This window comes from Dipodomys merriami, unplaced genomic scaffold, assembly GCF_024711535.1.
Source record: "Dipodomys merriami isolate MVZ:Mamm:240054 unplaced genomic scaffold, mDipMer1.0.p SCAF_121, whole genome shotgun sequence".
NCBI lineage: Eukaryota > Metazoa > Chordata > Mammalia > Rodentia > Heteromyidae > Dipodomys > Dipodomys merriami.
This window is the reverse complement of record NW_027202505.1, coordinates 3549868-3569810: the sequence shown is the minus strand read 5'-3', so window position 1 is coordinate 3569810 and position 19943 is coordinate 3549868. Positions and strand designations below refer to the sequence as shown.

Genomic DNA, 19943 nt, shown 5'->3' with positions numbered 1-19943 from the left:
GTTACTATCCCCTTCACAAATAAGAACACAGAATTAGAGAGTCAGAGTATGGCAGGGGTTGGACAGGGATAGTTGGGACCACTGCATGGCAGCAGAGGTGATAATCCTCTTCTCTAAAGAGATTCTGAATAGCAGGTATGACTTGTGAAAACTTGCGTGGGACAAGGAGGAGGGGGAGACTATTCAGGCTGCAAGGAGAGCGGCAGACTCTGGTGTGGCTTCTTACCTTTCACAGGAAGGCAGAGGTGTGTGGCAGGGAGCTGTTTGAAGAGAGGACTTCGCTAGTACCTTGCCCAGAGGAACACAAGCAGCTCGGGGGATAGAGGGGTTGGGAACTGGGCCTCTACTTGGAAGGCCACTGGCACAAATGTCAGCTACTCCTGGCCTGCAAACATCACCACGTGGCTTCTCAAGAGCCCCACAGGGCGACTTCTCTGCAACCTGATGCATGCGTGAATCCTGGGAGCCTAAGGACTCAGTGGTAGGAGAATCCAGAGACACAAGAGGGCGCTCTAACCAAATGGCATGAGCAGAAAACCAAGTAGAGAGAGGGTCAGCGTTCAGAAACACCTTTGGTTCTATGTTCCTCCATGGAACCATGACTGGTATTGAAGTAGTGTGCTTCAGTGACATTCGTGCCCCTTGACCTGTTCCCATCATTGGGATAACCAGTCCCCCCCCCCCCCCGAGACCCTCAGGCTAGTGCCACCAGAGGATGCCAACTGGGGATCTTGGGGAGTGTGGCAGTCTCTGTTTTCTTCTTTTTCAACTGTCTGGAGGGCTTTTGTGCCTGTCGCTTGAGGCACCTGTCATTTTGATCTCCTGTTGGTCCCAGGTGCTGGAGTATCAGGCCCCCAGTGACAGCTCATGTTGGCTAAGGTTTGGAGGTCAGTTTTCCTACACGCTGTTGTCCTTCCAGACCACGTAGGACTGGGACCAACCACCTCGATCACAAGAGGGACACAGACACAAGACCCTGAGACAGACACCAAGGCACCTGCTCACAGACACCACACCTTGGAAGCAAACACGCAGCCACAAAGAACACAGCTGGCACGAGAAATTTTTGCAAAGCACATCTAAAGCAAGGTGCACTACTAGAGTCCAGAAGGTTCCCAAGTGGCAAGTTCTGAAACATATAGCTCATCAGGTTTCCAAAGGTGAGCACAGAAGGTTAATAACCAGGGCTGCAATGAGTCAGCCTCAAGCCCAGCCAGTCTGAAGGAGTGGCAGCCTCATGCACAGGGCCTGAGTGAGTACCCATGGAAAACTGGGCATATGGGGATGACCTGGGCAGACAGAAGTGACTCCTGAGAAACACATTTCCAAGGAATTGGTAGTTGAGACAGCAGCCACAGGAGACCCACCATCTCCCCTCTCCCCCAGGGCAGGGGTGAGAAACTAGCCAGCAGCCGAGGATTCAAGGATTCAAGGATTCAAGGATTCAAGGACTGGACTCCCAGGTCCTCAGCAAACACCAAACGTCTCAGCAAGGACCCTCCCTCCCACCAAATGTTCTCAAATGGGAAGCTCATGAGTCCCACAACGCAGAGAGGCATTGCAGGAACCATGGGCACCCGGGGGCACTGCCCTGCATGGGCAGCATGGCCTCTTATTATATACCTAGGAAGCACACTGAAATCCAAGTGAGTGTCTTACCCTCCTTCGAAGATTTTGATCCTCGCCGGCTCCCCTCTCTTGGAGGCAGGAGCATCCTCTTCCGGCTTCCCTCGCTTCTCCTCTTCTTTCTCCACTCTAGTTATGTCTTTCTGGCCTTCTGGGGAAACCAGTGACGAGAGGTGCACCTGCCCACCGCAGGGACGACAAATCACTGCTGGTTAAATTTGTACTCTGGGCTAGAAATGTCCCAATATTGTCTTGAATGGCATTGAAGACATGCACAGAGACTCCCCTGATCCTCCCCCCTTCCTGCTGGAGCAGTGCCAAGTACTCAACAGAATCAAAGAACTGATCCACTGAGGTGCAGCCTCCCCTCTATCCAGGACTCTCAGTTAATGTTCTTTCTTACTTTTTTTTGGTTAGTTATGTGGCTTGAACTCTGGGCTTGGGTGCTGTCCTTGCGCTCTTCAGCTCAAGGCAAGCGCTCTACCGCTTGAGCCAAAGCGCCACTTCTGGTTTTCCAGTGGTTCATTGGAGATAAGAGTCTCTCGGACTTTCCCACCTGGGCTGGCTTTGAACCACGATCCTCAGATCTCAGCCTCTTGAGTAGCTAGGATTACAGGTGTGAGCCACTGGCGCCCGGCCTCAGTTAACGTTCTTATGGGAGCTGCTTTTCTCTTGTTCTTTTGTATGACTTTGGGAGCTCCTGGGAACAGGTCTTTATCCGTATCCTGTTTTCCTCAATCACCTTGGCACCCAAAACAGGTCTACTTCAGTGAAGAGGCCCAAAGGATACTGAACAAATAAAGACTATACTCTATCTTTGGAATTAACTGGTCCAATTCTCGTTAATAGATCAGAAAGCCAAAGCCACACGGCTGGTTAAGGACAGAGCTGGGAGTAGAGTCCAGCCTTTCCAGGATCCTGACCCTCCTGATCTAGGACCAAAGCCCAGGAGCAAGCTAACTGACCATAGCCCACAGAAGCTGTAAAAGTTTTGGGCTACTGCTTCATGCAAACGCATTCTCTTGGCAAAGTATTGAGCCTCAGTGATCTGGCTCTATAAGGAGGGCTAGCATTGACCACTTCCACTATTCCTAGAACATGTTCTTTGAACCCACCATAGGTGTAGGGAGCACAGGTGCCAGGCTGAGGGTTGGGACAAAAAGCACCTGCCTGGCAAACAGGGAATCTGAGTTCTAGCAAAAATCTACACTGCCGCTTTGGCAGAACAGCACCTGTGGATTTCCAAGCATATGGTTTCTATTCCTCTTCTGGCCTGTGATTCAAGAGGGACCAAAGGGTCTATCAGACAGATGGTACCTTCTCCCTTATACTCTGTGGTGATGCCTGAATCAAGCTGGAGGATGTTGGTTTCAGTGGCACGATCCATGGTACCAAGCAACACAGTGTTAGCACTGAATAGGAGACCTAGGATTTATTTTAGCTTTGTGTGTGTGTGTGTGTGCGTGTGTGCATGTGTGTGTGTGTGCACGTGCATACGTGTGTGCATGCGCGTACACGCACACATGCATGCACTGGTACTGGGACTTGAACTCAGGGTCTAGGTACTGTCCCTTGGCTTTTTTGTTCAAGAGGTGCTCTATCACTTGAGCCACAGATCCACTTCCAGCTTTTTGCTGGTTACTTGGAGATAAGAGTCTCATGGACTTTCTTGCTTAATTAGCCTGGCTTTCAAACCACCATCCGTATCCTCAGATTTCAGTCTCATAAGAAGCTAGGATTATAGGAGTGTACCACCAGTGCCTAGTTTCATTTTAGCTTTTAATGGTAATCTGAATTAGTATAGATAAAAACATTTACTGGATATCAATGGGCCATCTACTGTTTTATGCACACTTTGTATATTTTAACTCATTTATTTATCCTCCATAGTCCTGTGAGATAAGTATTATTGGTGTATGTGTGTGTGTGTTTCTGTGTGTGAGAGTCTGGAGGACTGAACTCAGGCACTGTCCCTGAGCTTTTTTTTTTTTTTTTTTTTTTTTGGGTCCGGTCGTGGGGCCTGAACTCTGGGCCTGGGCGCTGTCCCTCAGCTCTTCAGCTCAAGGCTAGCACTCTACCACTTGAGCCACAGCGCCACTTCCGGCTTTTTTCTTTTTGCTTATGTGGTGCTGAGGAATCGAACCCAGGGCCTCAGGCATGCAAGGCAAGCGCTCTACCACTGAGCCAACTTCCCAGCCCCTGAGCTTTTTTTTTCTCTAGGCTAACACTCTATCACTTGAGCCACAGTCCCATTTTTGGCTTTTTTGCTATTTAATTGGAGATAAGAGTCTCATGGACTTTCTTTCCTGAGCTAGCTTCAAACCTCGATCCTCAGACCTCAGCCTCCTGAGTAGCTAGAATTATAGGATGAGCCAACAGTACCCAGCTGTTATCCCTGTTTTAAAGTGAAGAAACCACAGCACAGAGGAGAAGTAACTAGTCCCAGGTCACACAGGTAGTAGGTGGGCTAGTGGGATTCAAACTGTGGCAATTTGACACTGGAGTGCTCACTGATAATTTCCTTGTGAAGGTTCTGGGCTTGTCAAAATGAATAAGGAGAAAAACAAAAGAAGGAGCACTAGGCAGCAAAGTGGACTCTCACACAACTTGGGTTTCTCCAGGGCTAAGACACAGAGAAAAGTATAAAGTCAAACGCAAATGTGCTAGGATGGCCTAGACCTGTAAGAAGATGGTTGGAAAAATCTTTGAGGTGCTTAGATTAAGTAAAGGATGTTTTCAGAACAATTAACAAAGAATGGAAGCCACAGAATGGCAACTGCCAGCTCCGTGTAACAGAGAATTTTCTTAAAGCATTATTCAAAGATGGGTTGGGTTGAACCAGGAGGTGATGAGCTCTCTGGAACCGGAGATATGCAAGCAGAGGCCAGAGAAAGTATAACTGTAGAAAGGCCTCAACTTGTTAACCATGAAGTTAAAGTAATGTATTAGCCCGGTATACTTTTGGAAGGAGATGTGGAAAAGTTAGAAGATTTTAGCTCATTTTATGAAAGTAGCATTAGAAACCATCACTTTATTGGCCACAATTGCAATGTCATCTATTCCAATAAATCAAAGGACACACTGGTAAAGAAACCCAAAAAGCATGCTTCCTTGCAGTCACAGTGGTCAGGGCGGAAATTTGTCTCCTTCGGCTGGTTCTAGTTCTACAAATGTAACCAGAAGACCATGTGGCCTTAAAAGCCCGTCAAGGGCTTTGGCATTCAGTGATAAGAAGAACAAAGCTGAACTCACCTCTGTCATGCGTGGCTTGTGAGAGCTGGCTGGCACGAGCCTTCCTGACTCAGGATGTGGAGCTGTGGCCATGGTGTATGTCTCTTTGCTCACCTTCTGCTTAGACCTCAGGAGGGACAAAGCAGCTTTAGTGGAAACCCCTGGAAGGTTGGGGTTGTACAAACTTATGCACCAACCAGCGTAAACAGAGGACCTCCTATCTGCATGCTGGATGTGATTTGGCTTAATATAGTTTAGATAGCACCAACTGACATTAGTGGTCGTGTGGAGGCTGGGGAACTGAAGTACCTTCTTTGAGTCCGTACCTTCTTGTGACTTGGCTGTTCTGGAGGATATTTCTGACAGAGACAGAGAGCTGGGAGGTGCCAAGGGAGGGAGGTCGAGCTGTTCCTTGGAATCTTCTTGCTTCATGCTTAGTGGGCAAAGCCCTCTTCGGTGAGGTTTTCCAGATGACTGGGCATAGTCCTTCAAAGCTTCTGAGCTTGAGGCTGTCCCATGGGGCAACGTGGGATGATGAGAGAGAGGAGGAACTTCTGGGTCTGATGGATCCGAGGACAGGCTGGACAATGCTTCTGGCTCTCTCCCGCCCAGGCCCTGGCTGACTTGGTGGGATTTCTCTGGCCTCTTGCCATCCTCAGGGCTGGTCAGCACTACACTGCATGGTTTCACCAGCTCTAGTTTCTCGTGGACCTTGGAAGCCTCCTCTTCCTTTACCCTTTTCTGCTGCTGGGTTTCCATGGTGAGCTCAAGGCTGCCAGCTGGGGAGAGAACACGCTTGCTTCCCCCAGCTGTTGATGAGCTTCCCTCCAGGCTCGAGACCCCCTCCGAGGAGGAGGAGGTGCCTTTTCTTTCAGGGAATGCCGCAGGTACTCTCAGGTATGGAGTCTGGAAACTTCTGCTTTGCTCTTCGCTTAGCCCAGATGGTCCGAGCCTGGTGTCGTACACGTCTGTTCCGCACACAGCCGTCCCTGCGGCTGGCAGCTCCTCACACTTGGGAAGACCCACGCTTACTGAGCTGCCTGGGGACTGGGTCACTAAGGTCTGAGAAAGAGTGGTGTACATTGCACTCCCATAGGACGGCATGTTGGTCTGGATTCGGACAGGCACCACCAGGGACGCCCCGGAGTCCGCACAAGCAGGCAGAGCCGGTGGAAGGGCCGCGGTGGGCTCTGGGGAGCTGGTCAGAGGAGCCACAGGGGGCAGCCGGATGTTGCTGCTGAACTCAGTGCTGCTGGAGGGGCCAGAAGGTCCTGTTGCCAGTGGGGCCAGGCTAGTTTTGATTGGGGGCAGATGGCTTTCCACCTCCCCAGGGAGCTGCAGTGCAAACTGGGATGGCACGGGCAGGTAAAACGCGGAAGAGAGTGCAGAGGAAGCAGGGTGTGGCATGGGGAGGAATGAGGGGGGCTGTTGGAAGGGGATACTGGCGGGGTGAGGCAGAAGCTGGGGAAGATGGAGCTGGCTGGGGTGCAGGACAGTAGGTTGAAGAGGAAGCGGTGGGGCTTGAAATACAGAAGGAGGGAGTGGGGGCATGGAGTATGGGGAGGAGAGGAGGCCTGCCATGGCCTGGGTGGCCATGAAGTCTGAAGACTGTCCCGGTTCATGCTGCAAGAGATGCTGGAAGGAGAAGAGGGAGACGGGTGGGGGCAAGTATGGCTTCTCCTGCAGGGGCAGCTGGGCGACAGGGGTGTGGAACACCTGCAGGGCTTCTGTGTAGGGTGGGGTGGACCCCAGTGGGGGCCTGTCCTGAACCTGGCTCTTGCTTCCTGGGTGCCCAGTGTGCGAGGTGACTGCCAAGGAGATCTGGGACACTGAGCTTTTGGCCGAAGATTTGGAGGAAGAGGGCTGTGGCTCCTCGCTTTCCTGCCTTCCCTTAGGGGTGGCCTCTAGCTCAGCTTCTGGAGGCCGGCTCAGAGACGCCTGCCTCACCAAAAAGCATTTTCTTCTCTCTGGTGGGGCTGCTGGGGTTGGAGCAGCTGGCGTTGCTGCAGCCGGGCCTGCCAAAGACAAGCTGCCATAGTCGAAGGATTTGCTGCGTGCCTCAGTCATTTGTGTAGAATGGGACACGTTGGGGCTCTGCTCTGAGGCTGACCTCCGCATCTCTCGGGCATGTGGGTGGTGGCTGGGGACAGTCAGCATGTGGGTGCCCGTGGGTTTGGAGCGGACTTCGGATAAGGGCCCAGGGACCTCAACTTTCCCATGGTCCTCCCTGTCAAACGAGGCTGAGCGGCTGGAGCCACTCAGAGAGATACTGCTTTCCTGGCTGGGACTGCGAGACAGAGGCACAGATGACTCAAAGCTAGACTCCCCCGATGACTGGGCCATCTCTGCTAGGCGCAGCCTCTTCTTCTTGGGAGGCAGCTTCTCAGCAGGGAGCTGGGCGAGCGTCTGGCTGCGCTGGGGCCACTGAAACTCCTCTGTCTTTTCAGGTTCCTTTGGGGGTGGCTCGGGCTCTGTGTCTGGTCGGTCAGGCTCCTCACTCACCAGGATCTCAGGGACTTGAATATTGGGCTGGCGTACTAACCTAGGCTGCAGGGAGTGAGCTGGACGTCCTGGCGGGGCAGGTGGCAGGGTTGAGAACTGGGCCAAGGGCTTGTCTTCCCCTTCTAGGCCACTGGACTGCTCGAGAGGGTCGGATTTCTCAAAGGAGCTGGTATGCTGGATGACAGAAATCTCTTTGGATGTTGTTCTCCTTTCCTTCCCTGATTCTGACCCAGATCCTGGCTTGGGAGTCCTTGGCTGGAAGCTTGTGGTTCCCTCCAGTGATTTACTTGGCTCTGCTGGTGACTTGGTGGGCTCCAGGGGGAGGTTCCGAGCAGTGTCAGATGGTCCAGGGCTGCTAAACTGACTTTTGGTCAACTCAAACGCGGGTGGTTCTTCCTCATCCCCAAGGCTCTTCTCTTTTCTTCTCTTCCTCAGTGGGGTGAGTTCCAAGGTGGCCCCCAGTTTATAATGCATCATCTGGGACCACGGCTCATGCTCTGCTTGACCCTTTTCAGCTTCTGGAGAGGCACGGGCACCTGCAGAGAGAGGCTTTGTGATCTGGAGCTCCGAGCAGTAGTACTTTTTATGGGCTTCGTAATTGTCCTTCTTCTTGTACCGAGCGCCACAGATGGTGCATTCATAGGTCATCCCTTTTGGCTTTGGTCCCTTCTTGGTCTTTTTGGTCAGTTCACCTTCCTTGGGTTCTGGTTCCTCTGAGGGCTTGGAGGCTGCATCTTTGCTGCTTGGTCCGGGCTCCTCTGAACTGTACTCACCTCCCAAAGGTAGTTCAATGGCCGGCTGGCGCTTCAGCATCCGGGGATGGGAGGTAAACACCTGACTGCTGTGGCTTGGAGCCTGGGAATCGGTGATGTGGTCATCAAAGGAGTAGCTACCGCGGAAAGTGTGATGGGGGGTGCTGATGGTACAGGCGGCGGAAGGCATTGAGTGGCTTCTAAGCAGAGGCACAGGGGGGGTGGTGCTGGGTGGGTGCTGGAGGCTTAGTAGTGATTGTTCCGGCTTTGTCTTCTCACCGTGGGATGACAGGGGGTCCCGGTAGAGACTGGATTTGGGGGACTCCATGCTACTGCGCCTGGTCAGAGAGCTCCTCCTGGGCTTCACACTGTCAATCTCACTGGTGTCCACCACAGCCTCATTGATGGTGATGAGTTTTGTGATGTGCTCAATCACCTGGGTCCGGGGCACAGACAAAGGCACCAGGCTGGGCTTATCTTCTGCAGACAGGGGCAGCAGGGGCTGGGTGGAAGTGGCTGTCAGCATGGTGGTTCGCTGCCCGATCCTCCCACACTTGCCAAAAATGATCTCCGCATAGGACTTAGCATTGGTGTTTGGGGGACTGACTTGTTGTTCAGCACTCTCAGAGCGGGAGAAGTACCCAGATTCAGTACTGCCTTTGCTGCCCGGGCTCAGAAATGCTTGCTCATCAATTACTTTCTTCCTTTCACTCAGACGCAGGGCCAGCTTCTGCTTAATTGTGTGGGTGTCTTCGGGTTTATGGCTCAGGGGATGTTCGGATGAGGGTTCCACAAATGGGGTGGGGTCCTCCAATGATGTTGCCGTGCTGGACTGGGACAGGGAGCAGCGTTCATGACCGGAACTGTGACTCCCAGAGCTGTACAAGCTGCTGGAGAGAAGAGGGTGCTTAGGTCTGGGGGAGGCCTCTGTAGGGGGGCCAGATGTGGTGGCAGTTTCTTCATCAGAGTCTGTGCTTTCTCCCTCGGTGGGTTCCTCAAATTCCTCCCCAGGGATCCTCTCCATCTCCAACCCCGGAGGATACAGCTCACTGCCAGTACCTGATGCCAGGCCCGCTTTGATGCGATGGGCATGAGACTTCCTGTGCTTGTAGAGGTTGCTCTTGGTCTTAAAGGAGAAGCCGCAGGGGCCGCAGGGGTAGGGCCTCTCGCCTGTGTGTGAGCGGATGTGTTTCTGTAGCACACTGGGCTTGGCGCAGGGCCGGCTGCAGTACTGGCAGATGTACTTGCCTGGTTTCTGTGGTTTCCTCTCTTTCTTGTGGGCTTCTTCTGTAGTCTTCAGGGTGACCTGAGAAGGTCGGGGTACAAAGACCTTGGGGATGCCAGGTAGTTCCTCAGGGGGAAGGATGGAGGCATGGGAAGGGAGGAGCTGGCTCTGTGGATGGAGCCCAGGGGTCACAAAGGAACCTGAAGGTCCAGGTCTCATGGGGTCGACCAGTTGCCACGTGGACCCTTCTAGGAGATGCTCAGGTTTTCCGGGTGACAGGAACGCTGGTGTCAGGGGGTGCTGTGGAAGCTGTGAGATGTGGACAGAGGCCTCGATGGAGGGCCTTCTGGGGGGCTTTTGCTGTTGGCCCATTTTCTCCTGAGAGCCTTCTCTAAGAACTGATGAGGGGCCCGGAAAGGGCTGAGGGGCTAGGAGCTCTTGGGAGGTGCTCTCCTGGGTGGCAGATGTGCTACTGCTTGCGTAGGGGGTGCTGGAGGAGACACTGGTCTGAACAGCTTCTCCTTTAGTCAGCCGCTTCCGGGGACTTCCCTCCACCTTCTTGGTACCCTTGACACTTTGTTCAGGATCCATGACCTTCCTGGAGACTTCAGATGCTATTTAGGGAGGGTTGGGGCTGGCTGCATTTATGAAGAATCTGAGTGTCCCAAGGAGCTGTCCAGCTTTGACCACATGGGTCAAGAGCTGTGGAAGCCGACCCCAAGACGGCTTTTGGATTTTTCTTTTTCTTTCTTCTTCTTCTTCTTCTTCTTTTTTTTTTTTTTGCAAGTGTCACTGGCTGAAAGTAGATTCAGAGCAGGTCATCAGGGCCCAAGCCATTTGTAATCAGTGAGGCATGGCCCTTGACTTCACAGACAGAAAGCATGACAGTGCTTCCTGCCCATATGTCTGTCATGAAAACAGCATGGAGGATGTCAGTAGTGCCATTGTATCATGTCCTTTGGCAGTGACAAGTGGCCCCCACAAGTCCCCTGTGTACTATGCAAATGGCTGAAGGTTGGGGACCTCTGTGTCCATGGCCCAGGCATCCCTTGGCCCAGCTCAGGAGATGTCACACTGGATGCTGGTGGAGGCTCCGTCCTGGCCTCTTCACATTAGTTCCACATTAGAGATAAACGAATGGCCCAGAAGGAGAAATCACACTCTTCTATAAGACAAGAACATACACAAAGACACATACATATAAGACAGAGAGGGCAGTTACTATGACACATCATCCATGGTCTGGTCAGCTGGGACTCAGAATCAAAGCTGAATGAGACCCCCCCCCCCAAATGGTTACCAAGAGAAAGCTGTGGTATCCCTAGCTCCTCACGCCCAAGCATTGCTCATTCTGCCCTCACCCACCTAACAATGAGTGCTTGTGTGTGTATGTATGAGTATGTGCTAGTCCTGTTTGAACTCAGGATCTGGATGATGTCCTTGAGCTTTTTGTTCAAGGCTATGTTCTACCACTTAAGCTACACCTCCAAATCTGGCTTTCTGGTGGCTAACTGGAGACAAGCGTCTCATGGATTTTTCTACCCGGGCTTCTTTGAACCATGATCCTCAGATCTCAGTCTCCTGAATAGTTAGGATTACAAGTATGAGCTACAGGTGCCTGGTATGTGCTTGTGTTTCTGACACTGGCTGTATGGGGTATTGGGAGCTGGAGGCAGGGCAGGCTCTGGGACTGCAGGACAATTAAGTCAGGAGGTCTAAGCTCTCCTTCCTACTCTGTAACCCATTCTGTGGGAGTTCTAGCTCATCTAGCCTCTACTACCTCGCCTGTAAAATGAGTAATAGCAATTTTAGCCTCCCCTGAACTAGGTGGCCACATTGGTGTTGGACAAGGTAATGAATGTGGATGTGGTGGATGAACTACAGTTGGGTCTGGTCCAGAGCAGGAGAAATGTTCGTGAGTGTTCAGGATGAGCTCAAGGGGTATATATATATCCTCATTGTGGATTTTAAAGTTCCACAAGGGACGTGGTTCATCTTGTGTCCCCCTTGCTAACTCAGTCCTCAGCCTGTGTTTCAGGGAAAGCTGCAAACTATGCCATAGCCTTGGAGGACTCACCCTCCAACCTGGCTGGGACCATCACACTGATCCAACAGCTCTTCAGGAAGATCCTTCCAGAGGGTTCCTCCAGCTTTGCAGCTTTTTCTTGTTCCGTTAGGGCTCCAGGGAGGTATTGGAAAGTGCTCAGGAGATGGCACCTTGCCAAGAGTGGGAACAAAGCTGGTCTGCTGGTCGGAGTGGACCCTCTCTGCAGATGCATGCACTGCATTCTCTTTGGGTGGCCCAGACTTTCTAGGCTGGAGGCGTTTTCAGGGCCTTTCTCCCGAGGGGCAGGATCAAATTTCAAATTTGTATGTCACTATGATTGACTTCCTAGTTCAGGCCTACAGACAGAAAATGACCTACCTGACCCAAGCCTCTAAGTTAATTTGTCCCTCTGCCCTTTCTCCAGTGTCTTTCTCACCCCAGGTGAGGTCCTGAAGGACTTGGCCAGTGTTTCTGGGTTTCTCTCTTCTGTGTTTCCCAACCCTGATATTTTGACTCCTGGCTCCATTTCTATCCTTGTCTTGCTTTTCAATGGTTTTCTGGCACAGACTTGAACAGTTTGCTCATTTCACTTCTAGGGTCTTGGAAAATGAACAAGTCTGTAAGAGTCAAAGAGCAGGATCTCAGACCTCATGATATGCTGTGGAAGAACAGATGATTCCATCTTTTAGCTAAAAATTATACCCTACAAGTTCATTCCTTTTTGTTTTTGTAAATCTGGGTTCACAAAGAATTCAAGATAATTATAACATAAATAAAATCAGGAAAGCACCTTCTGTTTCCAAAGTTGGGCCCACATGGCTGGAACCTAAAAGCAGACACCCAGAGGACATTCCCAGGGGATATGGGAGCTGGCCTCCATTGGGCAGGCAATGCCACTAGTCCTGGCAGGGAGCCAGCTGCAATCTGTCTCAGACTCCAGGCTGAGGATCCTGGGATACCGGCCAAATGAGATAAGGCCAAGACAAGACAGGGATAGGGTCCCTGTGGCCAGGTTGCTGCTATGTCAATGTAACCCCAGATTTGTGGGACTTAACACATATGCCCCAATAGCTCAAGGCCAGTAAAAAACCTGACTGACTATAATAACACACTGATCTCAAAATGCCAAGGAAGCAAATTTGCTTCCAGCTTCAGTAGCTGGGGACCTAGGGCTCAAGGCCATAGGCTATATGGTGAGATAAGAAGAGCAGATGATAGTATGATTGAAGCACAGACTCCTGTCATCAGGAGAGAAATATACTGGCTTCTGTTGAAGCCACAGTTTATTAGTCTATTTTGGAACAAATACACCAACTCACACTGAGGGCCATTCCTGGAGGACTGAAAATGGTTTGATTGTCTGCTTATCACACCCTACTCCCCTCCCTCAATCCATACTGGTGTTTGAACTAAGGGCCCCACCTAAGCAACAGTTTTGGCCCTTCCTTTATTTTTTGTAGGGTCTTGTGCTTTTGCGTATAGCTGGCCTGGGAGTGAGTCTCTAACCTCCACTGCCAGGGTAGCTTGGATTACACATATGAACCACTAGGCTAGCTTATTTGTTAATGAGATAGTGTCTTGCTAATTTTTTGCCCAGGCTGGCCTTAAACCATAATTCTTTTATCTTTGCCTCCTAAGTGGCTGGGACTGTAGGTATGAGCCACTGCACCTGGCTAACATCTTTATTTCTTTTTTTTTTTTTTTTTTTGGGTCCGGTCGTGGGGCCTGAACTCTGGGCCTGGGCACTGTCCCTCAGCTCTTCAGCTCAAGGCTAGCACTCTATGACTTGAGCCACAGCGCCACTTCCGGCTTTTTTTTAATGTGGTGCTGAGGAATCGAACCCAGGGCCTCAGGCATGCGAGGCAAGCACTCTACCACTGAGCCACCTTCCCAGCCATCTTTATTTCTTGATTCTAGTAAATCTTATTAGTTTCTCATAACTGTATTAAACAACTATTTCATTCAGGGGATTTTTTAAATATATTTTGTTTATGTTTCTAAATAAAAATTTAATGGATTAAATTTTTTTTATTGCCTTATGTAAACTTTTCATATTGGGTATATCAATATTTTTTATCTAGGCTCCCAATATTTTCTCGGTATCTCTCACTAGCATAGTGGCTATACAGAATGATTTTTGTTTCAACTGGACTACCATTCTTCCCTTTTATAACTATAGATTTAATGGCCAAGTTTATGCTCTAGCATGCCACCCAAATGTCCTTAATGATTCATTTTGTCTGGCTCTTCCTTTGTGAAGAACTGTCTATAGCTCCACACTGCAGAGATAGTTGGCCAATGGCATTTTAGTTTTGTCATAACAGCCCACCCATCTCTCAGTTTCTCCACAATAGCTCTGTTCCAAAGCAGCCTAATTGTTTGAAAGACTCTGGGGAGAATACTCTAATAGGGGCTTGAATGACGACACACACATTGAAAGTTAGATTTGTAAGAATGAGACTCAATCTAGGCTGGAGTCTGTGTGCAAAGCATGGGGAGTGGGAGCTTTTTGGGGCCTTGGCCTCCAGAGTATCTAGGTGGGGCCTCCACGCCACACTGGGGTGGAGTTCTACTCAGCCCCACTCAGTGAAGGCTCAGTCATGTCAAGCAGATTCTCTAACAGCTAAGGTTGGCAACAACCTTCAGAAAAGACACTACTCTGTCCCCATGGGTTAAGTAGAGGGTCATGTTGTTGGGCTAGACTGGGCTTTGGGGGTGATTGTCCCTCATACCCTCTGGTCAGGATGCATTCATGACAAAGAGGACTAACCTAAAGTGCATGGCCGCCTTGTGTTGGACAACACACTTTCCCATTCAAAGGCTAGACAACACAGCTTCCTGGAGCAGCCCTAGATAATCTGCCCTGGGTCAGGCCAACATTTAATCAGTTCATCAGCATCTTTCCCAGGAAATTTTCTCTCCTGGGCTGGGCACAGCCTAAGCCTATTCTTCCATGATATGGGGCTCATTACTAAGAAAACTACTACAGTATTTCTTAAATACTTGACCAAGAACCTACCATGGGCCTTGATTGTGCTCGCCATTAGCTTACTCAGATTAGATAGGATCTGAACTTGAGATATAGGCCAATACTTAGGAATCACCTGCAGTGCTGGTATTGGTATGAGTAGCCTTGGTACATTTTGCCTGTCTCCCAGCCCCTCCCTGTTCCTTTGGGGGAGAGGGGGAGGCTCCTCTGGTACAGCCATCTTGCACTTGCACTAGACCTGCTCTCAGTATGTCAATCACAGTGTAACCACGGTAATGGCTACAGGTTGGCCCTGAATGTCTCCCAAGGACTCATATGTTAAAGGCTGGTTCTTGCTTGGGGCACTGTTTCAAAGTGGTGGTTTAGTTGGAAGTCTTAGGTCATTGAGGATATATACTCAAGGGGAATTGTGGAACCTAAGTTTCTGTTGCTATCTTCTCTCTTTTGCTTCCCAGCCTTCAGAAGAGAGTGGCTTACTTCACCTTAAACTTCTGCCAAGAAGAAAAGTGTCACCAGAGAATCCAAAGCAATAGGGCCAATGGAATATAGACGTAAACCTTTAAAACAGTAAATCCAAAGGTTAGTCACTGTCTGGAAATCTCTTAAATAATGTTTATTCGAATGATTGACCTTTGTGTTCCTCCCTTTCCTCTTCACCTCCCACCTAAGTCCTAAGAACCTACCTTAGGATTTCTACAGACTGGTCAAAAAGTACATTCTGTTTATACAAAGAGAAATCCAGGCAGTCCTAAGTGTTATATCTGGTTGGTGTCTGTCTTCTTGTCAGAGAGACTACAGGCCATCACCAGGGAGGAAACAATCATGGGGGAAAGAAGGAATACGTTCCATATTTGTGGCCAAGCAATGACACATCAGAACTCTACTCTGCCCAACCTTCAGAAGCTACCCTGTTGGTCTGTGCTTGTGATAGCTCAGGCAATGGTAGGGTAAGGCCAGGATCGATGTCAAGATTAAATACTGAATGCTTACTATGTTATGTGTGCTTGTATAAAGCAACTTACTCATTTATTCCTTACAATAACAACTTTAGGCAGGTACCATGAGGTCATCCTCATTTTATAGATAAGGAAACTGAGGCACAAAAGAATCAAGCTGTGAAATAGCAGACCCAGAGCCTGAGCCCAGGCCACCATGCCAACATTGCAGACAGGACTCTGTGGGTTACCAAACACTGCTCCAAGTAGCCTTCCTTCCTGTCACATGGACTGAACTGGCAAGAAGAGTTTTTCCTTCTATCTGGAGAACTATCTGTAGCACTTAAGTCTTGTTCCCAGTGAGACTGAAAATGAAGTGAGATCAGGACCACAAGCCTCTTCTCAACAGGGTCCTGGAGAAGCCTGGATGCAAGGGTTTAATTCATCTACTGAGGAATCTATTACTGTATATCTAGTTATCTTCCCACCTGCCTAGCGAGTCATTTATTTATATCTGCCTTCCCCATAAGGATTAAAAGAGGCTTCTGGCCTCTCATGAGAACTTGGTGGGCATCTATGACCCTATGTTGACCTGATTTATCTTCAGCGGTGCAGGAAGTGCTTACAGGTAAAAAAGCTTAGGAAAGAACAGAGCCTGAATGAGAGTTGGCTAGGTCAGGCATCTGTCTTCTGAGCACTTGTGTTCTGCCAGTGTCTCATCAATGTTGCCAAAGGAAGACCTGGATTCCACAGTGTCCTGCTGGCTTGTCAGTATCCAGCAGCCTGTTCCTTTGATGGCCCTTTGTTTCTATACAAGCAACAGCACAAAAGACCCACCAGCTGACAGGCTTCCTGAATAGTTAGGATCGTCTGTCTACTTTGAAGGGTAATATATAAAACACACTATCACACACACACACACACACACACACACACACACACACACACACACACACACACAGTCCATATAATAAATTATAGAAAGATAATGATCAGATTCATGGGTGACCTATACTGTGTATTCTGGCCGTGGATGATCTATGGTCTCTATAACTCTTGCTCACATAACAGAAAAGATATAACTGTTCTGTTCTAATAATGACATAGCAGTTATAATCATCATTCAGCACCTCCTTTCTCTATTTACTCACTCGGTCTGCAAGTATTTCATAGGCCTTCTCAATGCCAGGCCTGCCATTTGGAAATAGATAAAAATTATAGACAATCCAATTATGAACAGCAAAAGTTTTCTGAAAATGGATCAAAGAACTAAAACTGTGAAACCTTTAGAAGAAAACTTATAGGAAAAACTTCCTGATGTTAGATTTAGTAATGATCTCTTAGACAGGATACCAAAAACATAAGCAACAAGTGTAAAAAATAATAGGTAAATTGGACCACCTCAAAACCAGCAACTTCTTTTTTTTGGCGGGGGGGGGGAGGGGGTCCGGTCGTGGGGCCTGAACTTTGGGCATGGGCGCTGTCCCTCAGCTCTTCAGTTCAAGGCTAGCGCTCTACCACTTGAGCAACAGCGCCACTTCCGGCTTTTTTCTTTTTTCTTTTTTGCTTATGTGGTGCTGAGGAATCAAACCCAGAGCCTCATGCATGCAAGGCAAGCACTCTACCACTGAGCCACCTTCCCAGCCCCAAAACCAGCAACTTCTATGTGACGTTAAAAAGCTGCCCACAGAATGAGAGCAAATATTTACGAATAATATGTCTGATAAAAATTAATGCCCAAAATATATAAAAACTCCTATAATTCAATAACAAAAAACAAGCAACTCAAATGTAAAATAAGCATGGACACTTATAAGTGGACAGTTATCTGAAGATCTTCAAAAAGCTAAAAATCACCCAAAAATACCCAACAGAAATCTGAGGATCATTGTTCAAAGACAGCCAGCATGAAAGTCTGTGAGACTCTTAGCTCCAATTAATGACCAGAAACCTGGAAGTGGAGCTGTAAGTAAAGTGATAGGGTACTAACCTTGTGCAGAAGAACTCAGGAACAGTGCCCAGGCCCTAAGTTCAAGCCCCATGACTCCTTCCCCGCAAAAAAAACCCCCAAACCCCAACATTGTTCAACTATTAGGAAAAAAGATTAAATACCATGATAGAATAAAAGTACACACACACACACACACACACACACACACACACACACACACACACACACACACACACACACACACACACACACACACACACACACACACACACACACACACACACACACACACACACGGGTGCATGAAGGGCTACTATCAAAAAAGGAAAGAAAAGTGCTGGCAAGGATGTAGATGATTTTTCCCCCCAATCCTTGTGTACTACTGGTAGAAATCTAAAATGTTTTGGCCTCCGTGGTAAACAAGGTGGTTCCTCAAAGATTTAAAAACAAAAATAGAATCGCTTTATGATTCAACCATTCCACTCATGGGTGTACTCTCAAAAGAACTGAAAGTAGTCTCAAAAAGAATCTTTGAGGGGTAAGAAGTACTAGGGCTTGACCTCAGGATGAGGTGCTGTCCCTTACTTTTTTGCTCAAGCTAGTACCTCTACCATTTGAACCACACCTCCACTCCTGGCTTTTTGGTGGCTATTGAAGATGAAATCTCATGAACCTTCCTGCCAAGGCTGGCTTCAAGCCACAAGCTTCAGATCTCAGCCTGCAGAGTAGCTAGGATTATAGGAATCAAAGAGGTATTTATTTAAGCATATTCATAACAGTATTATTCAAAAAAGCCAAAAGGTAGAAGCAATCCAGATATCCATCAATTGATAAACAAAATAAGTCTATGTTTATACACACATGTAGGTATGTATGTTATTCAGCCTTAAGAAGGAAAGAAACTTGGACATAGGCCACAATATGAATGAGAACTCTGTGCTAAGTGGAATGTCAAGTCAGGAAACCATAAACACTGTCCTTATGAGAAAGGCCTAGAACAATCAAATCTAGAGACAGGAAGTAGAATGGAGTCTGGGAGAGAGGACCAGATTTTTACTTAATGGGAACAAAGTTTCAGTTTTGAAAATGAAAAGAATTCTGAAAACTGGCCACACAATAATGGAAATATTTAACACAAATGATTTAATAGGATGGTGAAATGGTAAGTTTTTCATTATATGTATTTTTTACCACCATTTTAAATGACAAATGATTTTAACAGGCATTTTACAAAAGGAAGAATGTCAGAAAGCTTTTCCATCCATTTTCTTTTAGGAGATACAGCTTCAAATTTTATGTTTTGTCTTTAATCCATTTTGAGCTGATTTTTATGTTGGTAGGGATTCAGTTTCATTCTTTCACATGTAGATATCCAGTTTTCCTGGATATTTCATTTGTTGAAAAAACTGTCCTTTCTCTATTATGTATTCTTGGCACCAGTCTTGAAAATAGTTGCCTGAAAATGCAGAGATTTACTACTGGAATAGCTGTTCTGTGTTACTGGCCTATCTGCCTGTCTTTCTGCCTATGTTGTAGCTTTGTATTGTATTTTGAAACCAGGAACTGTGCTGCCTATAATTTTGTTACTCTATCTCAGGATTGATTTGGTTATGCATAGATTTTTGTGATTCCTTATGAATTATAAAATCAGTTTACTATTTCTATAAAAATGTCATTGTATTGCATCTGTAGATGGTAAGTGGTATGGACATTTTAACCTTAGTCCTTCCCAACCTTGAATACAGGATATCTTTTACATTTGGTTCTCTCTTAATTTCTTTCCTCAGTAATTCATCATTTTCAGTATACAAGTCTTTATCTCCTTACTTAACTTCATACATATTTTGTTCTTTTTGGTATGACTGTAAAAGGCCTCATCTTATTTTCATTTTGGATAGTTCATTTCTGTGTTTAGAAATGCAACTGTATATTTATTTTATTTGCAACTTTATGAACATTGTTTACCAGTTCATTTTCTAATGGAGCATATTTCTTAATGGAGTCTTCAGGGTTTTTTCCATACAACACCACACTGTCTTCAATCAGGGACAATTTTATGTCCTCATTTGCAATATGGTTTTCAAGCATTTCTCCTTGTCTACTTGCTCTGGCTAGGACTTCTGATAAGTTTAATGGAAGTAACAGGAGTGGGCAACATCGCCTTGTTCATAATCTTAGATAAGAAATTCTGTTTTGTACCACAGCATATGACCTTCAGCCTTTACTCTGTTCAAGTACTTTTCTTCTAGTCCTAAATTGTTAAAAGTCTACCCTGTTGAGGTAGGGGATTGAACTCAGAGCCTTGTTCATGCTAGGCAAGTACTCTACCATGGAGTTACATCCTCCCTCCTGCCCTTGTTTTTTTGAGATAGGGTTATGTTATGTACTCTAGGTCTAAGATCAAACTTTTGATCTTCCTGTGTCTGCCTCCTGAGTGCTGGGATTACTGGTATGTGCTACTACAGCTAGCTAAGATATATTTTCCTTTAAATCATCAAATGGTGTTGATTTTTGTCGTGTTTTTTTTTCTTGTATCTGTGAAGATGACTGTATAATGATTAGTCTTTATTCTGTTAATGTAGTATACAATATTTATTGATTTTAATATATTAAACTACCTTTCCATCCAGGAATAAATATTATTTGAACATGATATGACCCTTTTAATATGTTGTTGGATTTGGT

At 47.6% G+C, this 19943-nt stretch overlaps 1 protein-coding gene across 12 annotated transcripts in view; it reads right to left on the bottom strand.

The window, feature by feature from the left end:
- The window catches only part of Hivep3 (HIVEP zinc finger 3), a 405958-nt gene that overhangs the window by 34834 nt on the left and 351181 nt on the right, over nt 1-19943 (bottom strand). For all 12 annotated transcript variants that reach the window (XM_070017191.1, XM_070017193.1, XM_070017194.1 and 9 more), the window contains 2 exons: nt 4879-10501; nt 1660-1805 (listed from right to left, as the gene is read on the bottom strand). In XM_070017191.1, coding sequence (XP_069873292.1) covers nt 1660-1805; nt 4879-9927 — 5195 coding nt within the window. In that variant the 5' untranslated portion in view covers nt 9928-10501. The remainder of the gene's footprint in view (nt 1-1659; nt 1806-4878; nt 10502-19943) is intronic.